We start from the raw sequence: 17,839 nt of genomic DNA on the forward strand, positions 1-17,839 counted from the left end.
GGGGATCCATTGGCGGGTCCGCATCCCGTGGTTGCCCCATTGTCTGTTTCTTCCCCGATTTCCCCGCCGCTGAACCAACTGCTGTTGTCCTCTTTGGTGATGCCACTTGTATTCGGGGTGTTTGTGGAGCTGTCTGAATAACTAATGCTAGAGGAGTTAGAGAAAGTTACCCACTTTCTGTTTCTTTGGGATCTTGTTTGTGGCTGTCCATTCCAATTGGTCTGATTTGGGTTGTGTTGTTGGAAAAAGCCGGGAACTAGATATGGATATGTAATTTCCTCTTTGTAATTGGCAATATCCTTCTTTAGTTTCCAGATTTTTTTAATCTAATGTCAGTGTTTGGAATTTAGACATTTCTGTATTCATTTTTTCTAGAGCAGATTTTGCCTCAGGGATGCTTAAAACAGCTATGATCTTTTTTTCTAAGGTGTCAATATCTTCTTGTTGTTTGCTGTTTGCTTATAAGGCTGGAAACAGAGCCATCCTGTCGACACTGTTTATAGATGGGCTCATGCCCACACACTGTACCAATTGGGGCCTTTGCAATAGTTTCATTATGTAATATCTATGTTGTGAAGTCACTTATACAACTAATAACATCACCTTTGAAAATAAAATAGGTTTGATGTATGATTGGAATGAAGTAAGTTGATTCACACGACTATCTTTACATTCATTTTTCTTTCTGTCCAACAGGATTGTGATTTATCTCTGTTGTTCCTTGGTTCTTTTAATAATTGGACTCATTAGGTTCAATTTTTTATGTAGTTAAATAAAACCATATATATCTTTTCGGTAAAAATACTAGCTTCTATGTATATCTTGTGATATTTGTTCCAACACAAGACCGTGTTTTGCATGTGCCTCATCCTCATCTAGACCTTGAGTCCCAGAGTGTGACACCAACAGGTAGCTTGTTTTTGGGAAATTGTTCTTCCTACCCACTTTGTAATAAGAAAATACATTGTGGTACTCGCAAAGTAAGAGTCCGCAAGTGTTGGTGCACAGTTTTTGTTTGTGTACTTTTTTAAGAAGGACTATCAGACAGACTGTGCCTCATATTGGCCTATACATCGATACTGGTGGTGTGATGTTGGGGAAGGTCGTCTTATGCTTCCAGGATTGCATAGAGCAGAACAGTATTGTATCCAAATATCAGAGGGGTTTTAGTCGAGGTATTGGTAATGTAGACCAGGCATTTATAGTTTGCTTAGTATTATACCCAAGTTGATTCAAATCAACAAGCAAATGCTTTCTATTGCCTTTATGTACTTCAAATCCATATTTGACCAAATAAATTGAGCCCTTTTTTAGTCTAGGGGCATACCGTCACTTTGTGACAGAAATTTAGTTTCCATATTCAGATAACATCCATGTACGTTTTGGCTATGGTTTGCTGTTCTCAAAAACATTTTCAGTCACAAAATGGGTGCGTCAAGGCTGTGCCCATGGCCCACTATAATTTCATATTTGATATGATCTTTTTTAATTTCTTCATGGGTTCTGAGCATTGAAGCAGATGTGCAAAGATTGTGACCGATACAACAATTCTCCTTTTTAACGACAAAGGGCCTCATTATGATACTGGCAGTAGCCGTGCCGGTAAAACTGGCATGGCTGCCGCTGGTATCATTTTTTTCCCGTGCCTATGAATGGGCAATTACTGGGTCATTACAGCCTTGCCGGACCCGGTAATTGCTCATTGGCAGGCACCGGAAAATATTCTTCCCCATTCGAGCCCAAAAGAGCTCAATGGGAATGCAGAAGCCGGATGCACCGGCACCATTCATGAATGGTGCCGGTGCATCTGACATGCCCTGCTCGCGGGTGCCGGTAGGCCTGCCAGGTCAGACGTGGCGGGTGAAAAGGCACCCGCGAGCAGAACTCATAGTTTGCCGGTCCGGTAGTAACGGCGCCGGTAGCTTACCGGCAAAGTTACTACCGGTCCGGCAAACTAATAATGAGGCCCAATGTGGTGTTGGCAATGACAAGAAATATTGGGAAAGTTCTAGAGGAAGATCTGCTAGTAAATATTTCAAAATCTAAAGTGATAGTCACATGAAACAACCATATAACTAAGTTTTCCTCCTCTCCTAGATCGGCCCTGATTTACTTAAAATTGTTGATAGAGTTTACTACTTAGGACTGATGTTCTCTTGATTACTAACTTGGCAACATCAAATGTCCTTCAGTCACTCGTTTATCACAGACTTTCCAGAGGTTGGATATTTTGGCAGGTGATATTTGGGAAGGCATTGGAGCATACCTTAGAGCCGATCAGGTGAAGTGGGTTACACCTCAGCTTTGTGTGGTGTCGAGCTATGGGGGTTAAGTAGCTGTGCCCAGTACTCAAGGGACTACCTTTCAGATAATTTTCCTTATGCAGTTTAAGCATCCTGATTTTCACATCTGATGAAGCTATGCCAGTCTTACTGTTAGTGATATCATAGCTCTATTGTCCCTCTTTATTGTTCAGTCGTCTTTGGGAAGTTGCAGGTCCCCCCCGTTTAGCCATGCCCTAAATGCTATTTTCTTTTTGTAAGGTCTCCGATTGCATCTGAATCCTTCACATCAGAAGAACAAGTCATTTACCCCTGGTAACAATCTTTCGACTGGATGTTCCTCCCACATATTTGTCATCTTTAATATTCGATATCCAGCTTCAGCTGCTTCGGAAAAAGTTTTCAGCAGAGGGCGCGTGCGTCGTTGCAGTCGACTCGATGTCCATCGAAGGCCTCCGTCTCGAGGATGATGTTATCGAAGGTATATATAGCAGGCACAGCGCAGCACCCATTTTTTCTTTCAGTAGAAACTACCTGCATAACCACGGGTTTGACCGTACTCAGCTTTGAAGGAGCAAAAGCTGTAATAGCATGGGAAATTCTACTGTGGGGTAGGCGATGAGGAATATGTTGGAGGAACATCTAGTCGAAAGTACATTACCTGGGGTGAGTAACTTTTTCTTCGAATGCATTGTGTCCTCCCACATATTCCTCATCTTTGATAGACTCCCAAAGCAGTGTTTTTTTTTTTTGGTGGAGGGAGTACGAATTTAGCTATCAATGGTTTTCATGAACCAAACGGAGGACATCTTTTCCAAAGCTTCCATTCTGACCGAGGGAAGTAATGCTTCATGAATGTGTGTATAGTAGACCATGTAGCCACCTCACAAATGTTTTTGATCGGTACACCCCTTTGCAGAGCCATAGAGGTAGTCATGCCCCCGGTGGAATGGGCACATAAGCCTTCTGGGAGATCTTTGGCCCCCAGTTCTGAAATTGCCAAAATGATCCACTAGAGATGCAGAAGCTTAGAGCTCTACGTGGATCCAATCTGTGTAATCTCTCCTCCTCTTTGCTAGGATGAGGTGGAGGATAGAACATGGGCAACACAATTATCTGTCCTGCTTGAAAATCTGAGATGATTTTAGGTGTAAATTAAGGTTTAACACTCAGAACAACCTTATCCTTGTAGAAAATAGTAAAAGGGGGCTTAAATGAAAGTGCCTGTAATTCACTCACTCTCCGGACTGAAGTTAGTGCTACCAATAGAATGGTTTTAAATGTTAGCAACCTTAACAGACATGAATGTAGAGGTTAAAAAAGGTTCACACATAATTGGTTTGAATACCAGATTAAGGTCCCAAACTGGAACCTAGAAAGGAGATGTGGGAATCACATTGGTGAATCCCTTTAGAAATTCTGTTACCAATGGGATCTTAAAATATGAAGATTCCTCCGATGAGCGCTTAAAGATGGATAGCGCCGCCAAATAGCCTTTAAATGTTCCAACTTAGAGCCCCAGATTGGCTAGGTGTAGTAGAAAAGAGAACACTTCTGGTGTTTTGCTTAGTAAAGGGTCTACATTCTTGTCCTTGCACCAGCTGCAGAATGTGTTCCAACGACAACGGTACAAGGACTTTGTTGCTGGCCTTCTGGCCGAAAGCAAAATCTCCATTACGTCATTACGGGAGGTCGCAATTCTTGTATCTCAACCTCTCAGAAACCATTTGTGAAGGGTGAGTGTTTTGACCTCTCGATGAAGAATCCGACCCTCCTCTCGTGAGGGAAGGTCCTCTCTTTGTAGAAGACTATTGGAGGGCAGATGGACATGTCCAACAGGTCCGGGTACCACCTCCTCCTGGCTCAATCTGGGCCAATTAGGATCATGGATTTCCCAAACTTTCTCAACCTCCTGATTACGTGCGGAATGACAGGGCCTGGGGGAAATACGTACAGGAGTGAAAACTCCCAGTCCCCCACAAACGTGTCTCCTAGAGCTCCTCTTGGGGGAAATTGCCTGGAGCAGTAAAGTCTGCACTTCCGGTTGACATTGGTCGAAAACAGATCCACTTGTGGGGTTCCCCAAATGGTGAAGATCTCTTGAAGGACTTCCTGAGCTAGTTCCCACTCGTGGCAGACTGTGCTCTGCCTGCTCAGAGCATCGCCGCTGTGTTCTGCTCTCCTTCTAGGCAAACTCCCGAAAGAGAGATTCCTTCTTGAGTTGCCCAGTACCAGAGCGGCATTGCCTCTCTGCACAGTAGTAGTGATCCTACACCTCCTCTCTTGTTGAGGTAGTACATGGCCAATGTGTTGTCCGTCATTATCAGGAAATCTTTTCCCATACAGAGGGCAGAAAAGCCTTCAGCGCATGCCTGATTGCTCTCAGCTCCAAAAGCTTGATGTGTAGTTTGGCCTCCAATGGAGACCAACGACCGCTGATTGTCAGATCGTTGGCGTGGGCTCCCCACCCCACGAGTGAGGCGTCCGTAACTACTGTTATCTCCAGCCATGGTTGCCAAAAAGGTTTTCCCTTCAGAATATTGTCCTCGCAGGCCCACCGCAGGAGATCTTGTGCGACCCTCCTTGGAACCTGAAGTAGGTTTGACATGTTGCCCAAGAACTGAGCCCATTGAAGGGATCTCCTTCTCAGGCAAGCCTCTGGCACCAAAGAAATGCAGGATGCCATGAGGCCTAGCAACCTCAAGAAGTCGAAGGATGGGAGACGCTGGGCACTCTGAAACTTGGAGACCATCTGCAGAATATCTTGAGCCCTCACTTCGGGTGACGAGCTCTTTCCCAAGGATGTATCCAGTAAGGTCCTGATGAATTCAAGCTTTTCAGATGGTGTCATATGGTACTTCAATTGAGGGAGAAGCCCAGTCTGTGAAGAAAGTGGCAGGTGACGATGAGATGATCCAGGACTTGGTCGGGAGAACGCGCCCTGATCAGCCAGTCATCTAGGTAGGGGTAGACGTGAATCCCCCCTCTCCTCAGACTCGCTGTCACCACCGCCATCAGCTTGGTGAAAATCCTTGGGGCAGAAGTCAGCCCGAAAGGCTGAACTCGAAACTGATAATGAGAACTGCCAATGATGAACGTCGGGTATTTTCTGTGCTTGAGATCTATTGGCACATGAAAAAAAGCATCCTGAAGGTCCAATGGCACCATCTATTCCTGGAGTTGGAGGGCCTGAAGGATCTGAGAAGTGTGACCATCCATGTGACTTCCTGAGGAACTTGCTCAAGTATCTCAAGTCCAAGATGGGTCTCAGTCCTCCGTCGTCCTTGGGTATTTGGAAATATGGAGAGTACATCCTTTGTTCCTTTCCGCTACTGGCACTGGTTCTATAGCGCCTTTCTCTAGCAGAGTTAACATTTCCTGCACAAGGAGCGGATCTGGAACCCTCAAAGAGTGGCTCTCCGGTGGATGGTTCTGAGGTCTTTGAATTAAGGAAAGGCATTAACCTTGGGCTATGGTTTACAATAGCTAAGCAACTGAAGTAAAGTTTTGCGATTCTTTCATATGTGTAGACAACCTGCCTCCCACTGGTGTTTTGTGACTCAAGAACTCAGTGAGGTTTTGAGGCGGCTGCAGCTGTGGCTGTTGGTAAGGATGCCCCTGCTTGAGCGGGCTTTGCACCTCTCTCTCGTCCACCACGAGGGAATCTTCTTTGACTAGCCATTCCTCTCGCTTCCTTCGAGGCTGTCCACTGGGGCGAAAGGTCTGAGGCTGCCTAATTACGGCACCTAAAGATTTGGCTGCCTCCTTCGAGGTCTGCAACTTTTCAAGGCTTGCGTCAGCCTTGTTGCCAAAAAGGTGACACCCGTCAAAAGGCATTTTAAGGAGTCTGGATTGCACGCCCGGCGCAATCCCAGATTTCCTCAAACATACACATCTGTGTATTACAGTGCTTGGTGCCATGGCTCTGCTGATGCTGTCAGCAGAATCCAGACCTGACTGAAGAGACTCGCACATGGCTTCTTTGCCGTCTCTAACAACAGCTAAGAATCCATCTCCTCCCTCAGGAATGTGCTCAGCTGCCATGGAAATACAGTCCCATAGATTGAATGAGAACTTTGCGAAGGCACACGTGGAGTTGGCTGATTTAAGAGCCATGCTCCCTACAGAAAATACTTTCCTTGCCCATGCATATACTCTCTTGTCGTCCCGATCTGGAGGGATGGTTGGGTAAGCTGCCTGCTTTGAAAATGCCATAGCTGCCTGCACCACCATACTTTCTGCATTGGGGTGTTTTGATAGGTAGTTGAGGGGCACTACTAAATGTGCGATATAATCTAGTCAGGTTTTTGTTTACTGCCAGATTATACTATTGCATTTTCCAATTTGCCACCACCCTTTTTTGGAGAGCAATGTGAAATGGTAAAATGGGATCTATTTGTGGACCTTATCAAGGATGTCTGTCAGATCATCCAGTTCGAAGGGCAGGGTAGTTCTACTGCATCCAAGTAATCTACCACCTTAGACATTACTGTCTATATGAAGCATCTGCATGCTACCCAGCTTCAAGTGTACCAAATTAAAGCTCTGGTGACGTGTGCACTCCACTGGCTGTTTGCAGGTTGTCATAAAGATCTTGTAATCGTGACTCCTCATAATAAAACTCTCATGCACATTAGGTGTACCATATTGTAGGCCAAATGGCGCATCGTTATCTGATGGCTCATTTTCTTCATAAATTGAGGTTAGTGATTTTAAATAATCTTTCCTTGGTAAAGGAATATATGTCTTATCTGGAATGGGCATTTAAGGTTTCAGAAATTTAGAACTCGATGCTCGAAGTCGTAGATATTTTTACTGAAGTTGATTTCTTCTTCGATGGCATCAAAGTCTTCAATGGTGTTGCAGGTGCCATTGATGTAAATGGCGCAAATGGTGTCGACGGTACAGCCAGCGTTGATGGCGCAGCTGGCATCGATGGCGTAGCTGGCGTCAATGGTGCCGCTGGTGTTGAGGGCGCAGCTGGCGTCGAAGGCGCAGCTGGCATTGATGGGGTCAACGACTGCGATTGCGACTTATGCTTCGATTTATGGCTCGAAGGATCCTTCGAGGATTTCTCATTGCATCGAGGCCTCGACGGCGCTCAGTGAGGATCTGGCCTTCGTCCTGGGTTCGAGGGCACACATGATTTGGCTTGACCCCTTTCCTTAACGGCTTTAGAAGGCGTGGTAGGAGCATGGCTTGCCAAGTGTTTTTGCTTTTCAAATATTTTTTGCATTTCAATCCTAAATGCTTCCCATTCGGCAGGAGTGGAGGTCTTTGTTGGACAAGATATTGCCCTCTCAGGAGAAGAATCTGGCAAAGAAGTCGAAGAGGGTGACCTGTTGTGCCTCTTTTTCAATTTCTTTGGTGACGATGAGGAGTGGTGAGAGCCACTCCTCGACCTGAATCTTTTGACCCTCCTTCTTCTTCCCTCGGCTCGTCCGAAGCAGGTTTCTTCGATGGGGTAGTCAGTGGGAACTTTTTGGGGTTTCTACTTACTGCCAATTTCCCCTTTCGTTACTTAAGAGCCGTTTTGTTCATCGACTGGCATTCAGAGCTGGCCGTGGTCTTATGCTCCACACCGAGACACCACAAACATACTCGATGTGGGTCGGTTATCAACATCTTGGAGCCGCAGTCCTGACACTTCTTGAACTTGGTCTTCGGGATAGTGGGTGTCGAGGAAGAAAACATTGCGATTTGAACAACAGAAGTGTGCCGTAGTTTCTCAAAGCGTAAGCCTACTCGGAAAAACAGAACTGAAGCAAACGGGCAGAGCGCGTGCTATATATACCTTTGATGGCATCATCCTCGAGACGAAGGCCCCCGAGGGACATCGAGTCGCCTGCATCGATGCACAAGGCCCTCTGCCGAAAACATTTTCCAAAGCAGCCAAAGCTGGATATCGAATATCAAAGATGAGTAGTACGTGGGAGGACACAATCCATTTGAAAGGTTTGCAGCTCGAGTGGGCTCTGCTTTGAACATTTCCTGCACTCATTATTTGGTGATTAAATTAACGATGGGGGAGATTTGTACATGATAGAGGATCCTTTCTAAGGGAACAAAGTTTTCTTATAAAGCTGAGACTATCATCAGAATCAAATATACATAAATTGGGAAAGTTAGGCAACTGTTGAATCCCTTGTTGATTGACCGCTCTTTCTATTTAGATCTCCAGAGCATTTGAAATCTAATCATTTTGGTTCAATGAAACAGCATTGTGTGAATTTAAATGCAAATGAGGAAATATGTGTTCTGCACATGATATCTATTGATGGCAAAGCATTTTTTCCTGTGCTCGTATGTCTTAAAGTACCTGCCAAATGTGGCTTTTTGTTAAATGTTCAAACCCATGGCCATAAATGATGGCTTATTCAGCCCAATTAATCCCACATAGTCTTGCCATTAAGCATTAGGGGTGTGTTGACATGTTTACAGAACAGTACCTTCTGTGGCATTCTGGAGCACCTCCAAGCTCTTGGCCAGTTCAGCCTTGCGGTCCTCGCCTAGTGCAGGTAAGATTCCGTTCTTCTCCAAGACCCATCCACCATCCAGGAGCTGTGCGAGGGAGTGGAGACCTAAAACGTACAGAGGATATGGCTCTGAGAACTGTACTATGTCCCTCTTCTAATACAGCAGAAATGTTTATGGCATGTCTTTCAAGGACACCATAAATGTTGGAGATTATATCCTAGTGTACATGATGTATACATCCCAGAATTGTCTACTGTAGAGAAAGGAAGCCATACAAGACGTTTTCATATTTTATTCTGTTTTAAAAAAACATGCTATTGAATTTCCCAACAGAAGATCATACATTATGATAAAAACAATGAAGAACAGCCTAGCAGAATGAACAGCAATCGGTTCAGTGAATTCTGCAACATGTCAACAGTACCCGTCATGTTGTTTGCTCATTTCCAAGTGATGCAAAGCATCCTTATTAGTTATGAAAATCAACATTAATGTGTCACCAAGTAAAGACTGGAACAAGACTAGACAAAGTGGATAGAGTGAGAGAGACAAGGAGGGGCGGTTGTGAGATGGGCCATGAAAGATCAGCCATATGGGAATAAACAGGGAGTGGCAAGACATTGGACATGGGAACACACTACCCGTTTTGTGTTTTTTGTTCAGTGTTCCTGTTCCTAAGGTGTGGCGCTGCCCCTAGAAGGGACGCACATGCGGCGGCGTGACGTTGCACGCCGCTGCGTGCAGTATAAATAAAGGGGGCGTTCCCGGCCGTGACGGTGCGACTGGGAAGCCCGAGCAGTACGGATGTCTCTGTGTCTTTGTTATCTGCTTGGGGGCTTATGGGGACCGCCAGAGGGGGCTCTGGAAACCTCCCAACAGTGGCGATGTGGTGAGGTTAATGCCTGGGCCCGGCGGTGATTGAAATATCAATTTTTTTTTTCCCGGGGCGGAATTTCGATTGAGTTTTGTTTCATGCCGTAGGCCGTGCATCAACCACGCGGCTGGCGGCCATTTTAGATTTCGGCCGTGGATACTTGCCGAGGTCTAGGGCGAATGGTGAGAGGCATCCAGGTCTAATTTTTGGACTTACTGCTAGCAGGCAGTTATACCTGCAATCTTGGATTTTACTTGATTTCTGAGCTTCCTACGTCGAGTGTAAGCGAGGTGAAGGGTTAAAATGGCTGGGCCCGCTTAGCCCATTATCTCCTTGGCTCAATTTTTGGAGCACCTGGACAGACCCACATCAGCTGTGCAGCAGAGGATTCTTTTCTTCATCATCCTCTTCATCATCATTCCAGGCTGCTGCAGCTGTGAACCTCGACATCTGATCATCATCTTCATCATCATCATTCCAGGCTGCTGCAGCTGTGGACCTCGACATCTCATCATCCGCTTCATCATCATATTTGGCTGACTGTGTCTGTGCAGGGAGCATTCTGTGGGGCTGACGTCTCCACCATCGCTTATCATCACTGCCAGGTTGGACTTTGCATTGCCTGTGTGGGTACCAAGACTGTGTTGTGGTGGTGGGAGTGAGTTGCGGTCCCAAAGATCCATGCTGGGGGTGCCTGTGCGCTCTAACCCATGAACGGATCTGAAGACGAGGACGGTGGGCAGCCTGCAGACCAGTAGCAGCCTCCAGCCCAGCCCCAACCTCTGGCGCAGCCTCAAGCTTCAGCAGCTCTTCAGACTTCTCTGCCTCAGGCTCCACCAGTGGCGCAACCAGTTGTTCAGCCGCCACCTCCTGTCATGGCCCAGGCACGAAATCCGGCGGCTCTACAGCCTATTCCCGAGTTCGATGTCTCAGGTCCACCATCCAGCCTGGGGCCCAGATGGAAGAGGTGGGTAGACCGCCTCAACATGTATTTCAGGGCCGCACAGGTGACGGATGATGACAGCATGCTGGCGACCATGCTGTACTCGGCGGGACCTTCGGTGCAGGAGATCTTCGAGTCGCTACAAACAGCGGATGGCACCTATGCGGCGGCAAAGATAGCCCTCCAGGCTTATTTTCTGCCCCTCACCAATGCGGACTACAAAAGATTTGTGATGCTGTCTGCAAGGCAAAAGGAAGGTGAGACTTTGGACACTTTTTATGGCCGCCTAATGCGTCTGTTGCTGGCATGTGCATGGGGCGATACGGAGGACATGATAAGAACAATGCTCATCCAGGCGTGCTCCTCCGGTAAACTGAGACGGCAGGTGCTAAGAGAACCGGGTACCACGTTGCCTCACATCCTTGAGCTGGGACGTTGCCATGAGGTGTCTGCGGCTCGGGCAGCCAGGATGGAGGCTGGATCCCGTCCTGTCAAGACAGAGGAGGTGTGTGCCATGTGGCGAGGTGGAAGAGGCATCAGAAGACCTGGTTCTGGACTCCGTGACAGAGCTGGAAGGGCTGGTGAGTCATGCTAGAAATGTGGGTACGACCTTCCCCACCCAGCGGAGTGCCCTGCGGCTGAAAGGACACGTGGAAGGCGTGGTCTGCTGGATCTTTGTTCCCCGGTGTGCAAGGCAGCCCTGCCTGTGATGGTGCCAAGAGGCCCGGTTCGGTCCGGGTTCCTTCGCCAGAGTCACCTGCCGAACGTAGCCCAGGCGGACCAGGGCGAGGAGGGTGCCCCGGTGGAAGAAGTGGAGGAAGAAGAGGAAGAGAACATCTTCTTCGTCTCCAGTGTCGGGGCCCTCAAAACGAAGAACATGCGACAACCGAGGTGTGTGGTGGAGGTCAACAAGTCACCAGTCCCAGTCCTCGTGGACACAGGAGCGTCGGTCAATGTGATGGCCCGTGGGCACTATGATGCCATGGACATGCCTCCCAAGCTGGTCACACCAAAAGCCTGCATCTTTGCTTTTGGAGGTTTGGAACCCATCCCGCTGGACGTTGCCTTCATAGCGAAGGTGGAGCATGATGGCTCACAGATCACTGCACGCTTCTATGTGACGCCGGTAAGCACAAACACTCTCTTGAGCTGCGCTGCGGCCAAGGCCCTCAGCATAGTCGGTTTTGTTTATTCAGTGTATCTGGAGGACATTAGCGACCTACTAGACAAGTACTCCGCTCTGTTTAGTGGAATAGGACAGATGGCTGGTGACCCGGTGAGGCTGCACATAGACGAGTCCGTGCAGCCCATTGCCCTGAAACATCACAGGGTACCCTTTCATCTTCGTGAGCAGGTGGACAAAAAGCTGGACAATCTTGTTAACCTCGACGACATCGAGAAGGTGGAGGGTCCGACTCCCTGGGTGTCCCTGATCGTCGTCGCAAGGAAACCTAAGCAACCTGACTCTGTCCGCATCTGTGTCGATTTGAGGTTGCCGAACAAAGCCATTAAAAGGGAGAGACATCTCACCCCAACGATTCACGACATCATTGCGGAAGTGCTGGGTGCTCGATTCTTTTCCAAGCTGGATCTTCGGGCGGGCTGCCATCAGGTGGTCCTACACCCTGAATCAAGATACATCACGCTGTTCACCACCCACCGGGAACTCTACCGCTATAAGAGACTTAGTTTCAGCGTATCCTCGGCAGCAGAGGTATTCCAGAATATCATCTGGGGCGCCCTCGCAGACCTAGAGGGCGTCTTGAACATCAGTGATGATATCCTGGTGTTCGCCAGAACTGAGGTGGACCACCTGCGGAGGCTGGCTAGGACATTCGAGAGACTGCAGTCGCTGGGCCTCACCCTTCACAGGAAGAAATGTGAGTTTCTGCATCCGTCCATTGAGTTCTTTGGCTTTGTTTTCAAAGAGGGGGGTGTGTCGCCGGATCCCAGGAAGGTCAAGGACATCAAGAAAGCACAGCCACCCGAGTCGGTGTCCGATGTGAGGAGTTTCCTCAGCATGGTAACTTACTGTGGACGGTTTATCCAGAACCTCGCCTCGAGATCTGAACCTCTCAGGGCCCTGACTAAGAAGAAGTCCACCTGGCACTGGGGCCCCCTCGAGCAGGCGGCGTTCGAGGACATTAAGGGCCCACTTGCGGCTGAAGACACCATGGCGTTCTTCGACCCTGCCTTACCATTGGAAGTCATTGTGGACGCCAGCCCATTTGACCTAGGGGCCGTACTGACACAAATAGATCGGGATGGGGGGTGTCTGCCCGGTGGCCTATGCCAGGAAGGCGCTGTCAGCGGTACTCGCAAATTGAGCATGGGGCTCTGCCGGTGCTCTGGGGCTGCAGAAATTTCAGGCTCTATGTCCTGGGCCACCCAGTGACGGTCCCGACGGTTCACAAACCCCTGCTTCCCATCCTAGCAGGGTCTTCATCCAAACCACCGGCGAGGATCGAGCGGTGGATGCTTTCCCTCCTGGAGTATGGGGTTACTCTGGTATATCGGCCGGGGGCGAACAATGCGGCAGACTACCTGTCCAGACACCCGGGTGCACATGGAGGGAAAGATCATTACACATGTGCTGAAGAAGCTGATGATCATGTCCGTATGGTGGTGGAGGCGGCCACACCTAACATGATGCCCCTCAAGGAACTGGAGGCGGCAGCTGCAGGAGACGAGTGCTTCCAGATTTTAAGACGCTCCATGCAGCAGGGCTCCTGGAAATCGGTGCTGGAATCCCTGGCCGGAAGTACTCAAGAGGCCAAGACTGGATTAGAGCAGCTGTGGAAGGTTAGGGAAGAATTGTCATTCTCGGCGTCAGGCCTGCTGCTCAGAGGTGACCGGATAGTCGTCCCCCAGTCAAAGGTGAAAGAAGTGATCACCCTTGCTCACCATGGATACCAGGGCGCTGCGAAGACCAAGGCCCGGCTAAGGCTAAAGGTGTGGTTCCCAGAGTTAGAGCGGAAAGTGGACGACTTTGTGGCGGCCTGTGTCTGGTGTCAGGCGGCGTCGCCTCTGCAGAGGGAACCGGCCATAGGGGCGATGCCTCGGGGGACGCGACCCTGGGAGGTGGTACATGCAGACTTTGGATCTACGGCGCTGGGTACCCACTTCCTGGTGATTGTGGATGAATACTCGAGATACGCAGAGGTTGAGTTTGTGGACTCGGTGGCCTTTGAGCACGTGGTGGTGGCTGTGGAGAGGGTGTTTGCGGCCCATGGATTTCCCCATACATTATGCTCTGACAATGGAGCGCCGTTCCAGAGCGAGTGGTTCTCAGAACTGATGGAGAGCTGCGGGGTACAGCACAGGAAGATCACCCCCCTATGGCTAAGGGCAAATGTCGAGACCGAGAGGCTGATGAGGACACTAAACAAGACCTTCAAGATTGCCCAAGGCCAGGGACAGTGCCTGCAAAGGGCCCTCTATCAGTTCCTGCGGGTGTACCGCACCACTCCGCATGCCTCCATGGGGGTGGCACCGGCTGAAGCACTGTTTAAGTGGTGCCCCCGGGGTCTGCTGCCCGAAGTGGGGGAGAAGGAGCCGGGGGTGATTGATGATCAGCAAGTGGAGCTGTACCGGCGAATGAAAATTGAGCAGGAGAACACGAGGAGAGGGCTTCGCCCGCAGCGACTGGAGCCGGGCAACAAAGTCCTCATCAGGAACAGACACCCCCATGGAAAGCTCTCACCCCCTACGAACCGGAGCCGTTGGACGTTGTGGCTGTCAAGGGGTTCATGGTGACAGCCTCGGACGGGAGGTCGGCTGTCACCCGCAATGTGAGCTTCTTCAAGAAGCTAGGGGATCCGAGAACTGAGCCTCCCCTTGAACCGGACTTAATGGAGGTGCCCGAGGACAGAGGAGGCGAACCCTACATACCCAAGTCCCCCGCCCGGGAGTGCCAGCGGATGGACTACCCGTGCCAGAGGTAAGCGGGAGGTACCCCCAGAGGGCTGGGCGAGGGAAACCCGCTTACCTCGACGACTACGTGTTGGGACCCATGTCGGCTCGGCCTGAGGCCCTGGAGTGTTAGTGAAGGGGACCCAGGTGGATGTTAATAAAGGGGTGTGTGGGGAACTATTTGAAGTGTTGTGTTATTGTGGTTATTTGGTTTATGGCGTTTAGTATTAAAGTATTTGTTGTTTGTCCTCCCGAAAAAGGAGGAGTGTGGCGCTGCCTCTAGAAGGGACGCGCACGCAGCGGCGTGACGTGGCACGCTGCTGCGTGCAGTATAAATAAAGGGGGCGTTCCCGGCCGCGACAGTGTGACCGGGAAGCCCGAGCAGTACGGATGTCTCTGTCTGTTATCTGCTTGGGGGCTTATGGGGACTGCCAGAGGGGGCTCTGGAAACCTCCCAACATAAGGGAGTCTTTCCTACATCGTCTTTCTTCCTCCCTCACTTTCTTCTACCCCTGATTTTCTGCTGCCTCCTCAAAGCCGTGCACCATGCTCGAATCTCATCCCCTCCACAACTCCCTTTTATCAGGCATATGATGCTCCTGATAACCTCTCATTTTCCTTGGTAACGCCTCATCTGCTCCTTCTACATTGATTTTATGCACCTGCCCCTGTATTTTTTCTTTACCGTTTCTCAGTTGAGGCCTTCCACGACCTTCTTCATCTCATGCTCTTCTCATCTCTGTCTTCTTCCCGCTGTGTGAGCCTCCTCCACCTTCTGGAGTTTTCCTACATTTTGTATGCTTTTCCTCCATTTTCTTATTTGACGCTGTAACAGCTCGTGCATTAGTACGAACTGAAGAGTACCCACTACGCATCTGGGGACATTCCTGGTGGCTGAAATACCAACACCAGAATGACACTTCTCAGGAGGTGCTGCAGCTGCAACATCACGCGCACATTGATGGCTCAGATGTAGAAGTAAATATCTGTGTTCTGCAGCAGCACTGCTACTCAATGCAGTCTTTTCGTCTGTGAGCAGCGTTACATGTTGGAACTTCTGAACATTTCTTTTCTAGGCTTCACCGACCTTCAGCAATGTTTTCCAGCCTCTGGAATTGTCTGTCCTTCAACTGGCTTTGGCTTCCTCGGCACCCCATGCAATACTTACTGTGTTTCCTGAAATTGGCTACCATTATAGACTCGCGATCCTCCGTTTTGCTCCTGTGTGTTCCACGGAGAGTGGTTGTTTTCATTGTGTGTATTGACTTTTGCATATTACAGGGTTTACTCTTCAAGGGCCTCTTCTGAAAACTGGAGCTGCCTGTTTTCTTCTGGGCTGCATGCTTTCACACAACCCTTCCGTCCGTGTGTCGCCCGGGTCAGGCCGCTCACCTGTGCATTATACTAGCACAAGCAGGTAAGAGTAGGACAGGTAAGGGGAAAGCGGAAGCTGCTGATCCGTGCATGACAAATTTAGTATTTACCTTTGTCCTTTTTCTTTACAACTCTGAGGGGGCCCAGCTGGGCACCCTCTGCCTTTGTGCTCTGCGTAAGCTGTTCTTTGAGTCTGCGTGGTGGGTTGGGGATGAAGCTCTGCCCCCTTCCAGGAGTCTAGTTGCTCCAGACTCGACAGCGACCTCCTGCTCTATTGTTACCTTCTCCTGGATCACCACCTCTCCTTGATGCCCCCTCCCTCCTCTTCTGTGCTCTTCCCTCTCCTGCCTACTATTCTTCTTTCCAGCTTTAATTCCCTCTTTCCAGCCCCCCTTTCTGCAGCCTCCTTCTCTCCTCTCTAATTCGTTCTATGTTCCTAATCTGTCCCCAAATACTCCCTCACTTTTCAGACAACTCTGGTTGCTTATAAAAGGGCCTTTCCCTCCCCCCAGACTGTCCTCGCTCAACTATATTCAGATGTATAACGTTTTGTTTTTTAAAACTCGATTGATCAATGTTCACCAGCTCCCTGCTTCCCTGACGCTCCTCTGTAAATATGTTATTGTAAGCCATTTGTGACTGAAATTGTCATCCCTGTTCTGCAAATAAATACAAATGTGGTGGATACCAGACCAAGGAAGGGTTACACTATTATAGGACACATTCTGAGCATGAGGTTCCCCTCAAAGGACATGTTAAGGGTTTTCTCTTTGTGACAGGCCCCTGGCATATGATGGGGTGTTGTGGGGTGAGCCTGGGGATCCTCTATGCACCACCCCTGTGCCCAGAATCGCTTAATAGGCAGTGGCACTCAGCCGTCTCTGCTACACCAAGAGTCCGGGAGGGGACTTCATCACATGCATGATATGCTGTATCTAATGGATCAAGAGTAAGACTCGGACACAGTGGCATGTTAGGTTTTGATTACAGCCTTTTTTGCATAAAATAATAAAAAGGGTTGGGAGAAATACTATTTATCCCTAATCCTAAGAGGGGTTTCCCTGCCTCAAAAAAACTAAGGAACGTCTGTGTCAGGATGTTAAACAAAAGAGCAGATCTTCAAAGGTGTTCAGGAGAGCAGTTTCCGTGCCTCTGGCTCTCTGAAGCCAGACTGATGGTCATGGAGACAACCAACAGATTCAGTATGGAGAGTAAGATGGCCAGCTTTTATAGGAGTTTGCCCAGGAAAGGAGTGATAGAGATCGGGCGGTAGTTTGCTGGACAGGAAGGATCAGCAGAAGGTTTTTTGAGGAGGCGGTGCACAAGGGAGTGCTTGAGGAGAGAGGGGAAAGATCCAGTGGCGAAAGAGTGATTGCAGAAATTGGCCATGGCTGGAGCGAGGGTGTCAATGTGGTCCTTATTGGTTCTGGAGGAGCAGGGGAGCACCTGTTTGGATGACACTTTCATAGCTCAGACTTGTCTAGAAACCTCGTTGGGTGTTGTCTGAGAAAAGAGGAGAAAGGAGGAGAAGAGGGAGAGGGGGCCAGAGGGAGTCCACAAGAGGTAGAGGGAGAGGAAGAGGAGAGTGAGGACAGGATGTCCTGAGTTTTAGTGGTGAGAAGCCAGACCCGTACAGAGGGCCTGGGAGGGAACAGGAGAGGTGGAGACTGCAGAAGGATTGGCCAGCTCCTTGCAAATGTTAGAGTTCGGCTATGTTGCTAGTGGCCGCTGAGACGCAGGCTTGGATGTGGGCTATCTTTTTGAACAGGACCGAGAATCTGTATTGCCTTTGGACCAGGCAGCAGGCCAGTTTATCAGAGGATGTGCCCGAGGCCCTCCAAATCCTCTCAGCCACCCTGCACTCGTGTTTCAGGGAGGCGAGGTTAGAGTCATACCAAGAGATGCCCTTGGTGGTAGGCTTCAGATGGATTCTCATCACAGGGGCAAGGATGTCCAGAGTGTTCGAGATAGAAAGAT

The 17,839-nt window shown here is 49.2% G+C and overlaps 1 protein-coding gene across 1 annotated transcript in view; it reads right to left on the reverse strand.

Annotated features, from left to right (window-relative positions):
• The window catches only part of LOC138505132 (uncharacterized), a 398,539-nt gene that overhangs the window by 221,983 nt on the left and 158,717 nt on the right, over window positions 1-17,839 (reverse strand). The window contains exon 9 of the mRNA XM_069625423.1: window positions 8,732-8,863. Within this exon, the coding sequence (XP_069481524.1) occupies window positions 8,732-8,863 (132 nt within the window). The remainder of the gene's footprint in view (window positions 1-8,731; window positions 8,864-17,839) is intronic.

Source organism: Ambystoma mexicanum, chromosome 11 (assembly GCF_040938575.1).
Source record: "Ambystoma mexicanum isolate Mex_15411 chromosome 11, UKY_AmexF1_1, whole genome shotgun sequence".
Classification (NCBI taxonomy): domain Eukaryota; kingdom Metazoa; phylum Chordata; class Amphibia; order Caudata; family Ambystomatidae; genus Ambystoma; species Ambystoma mexicanum.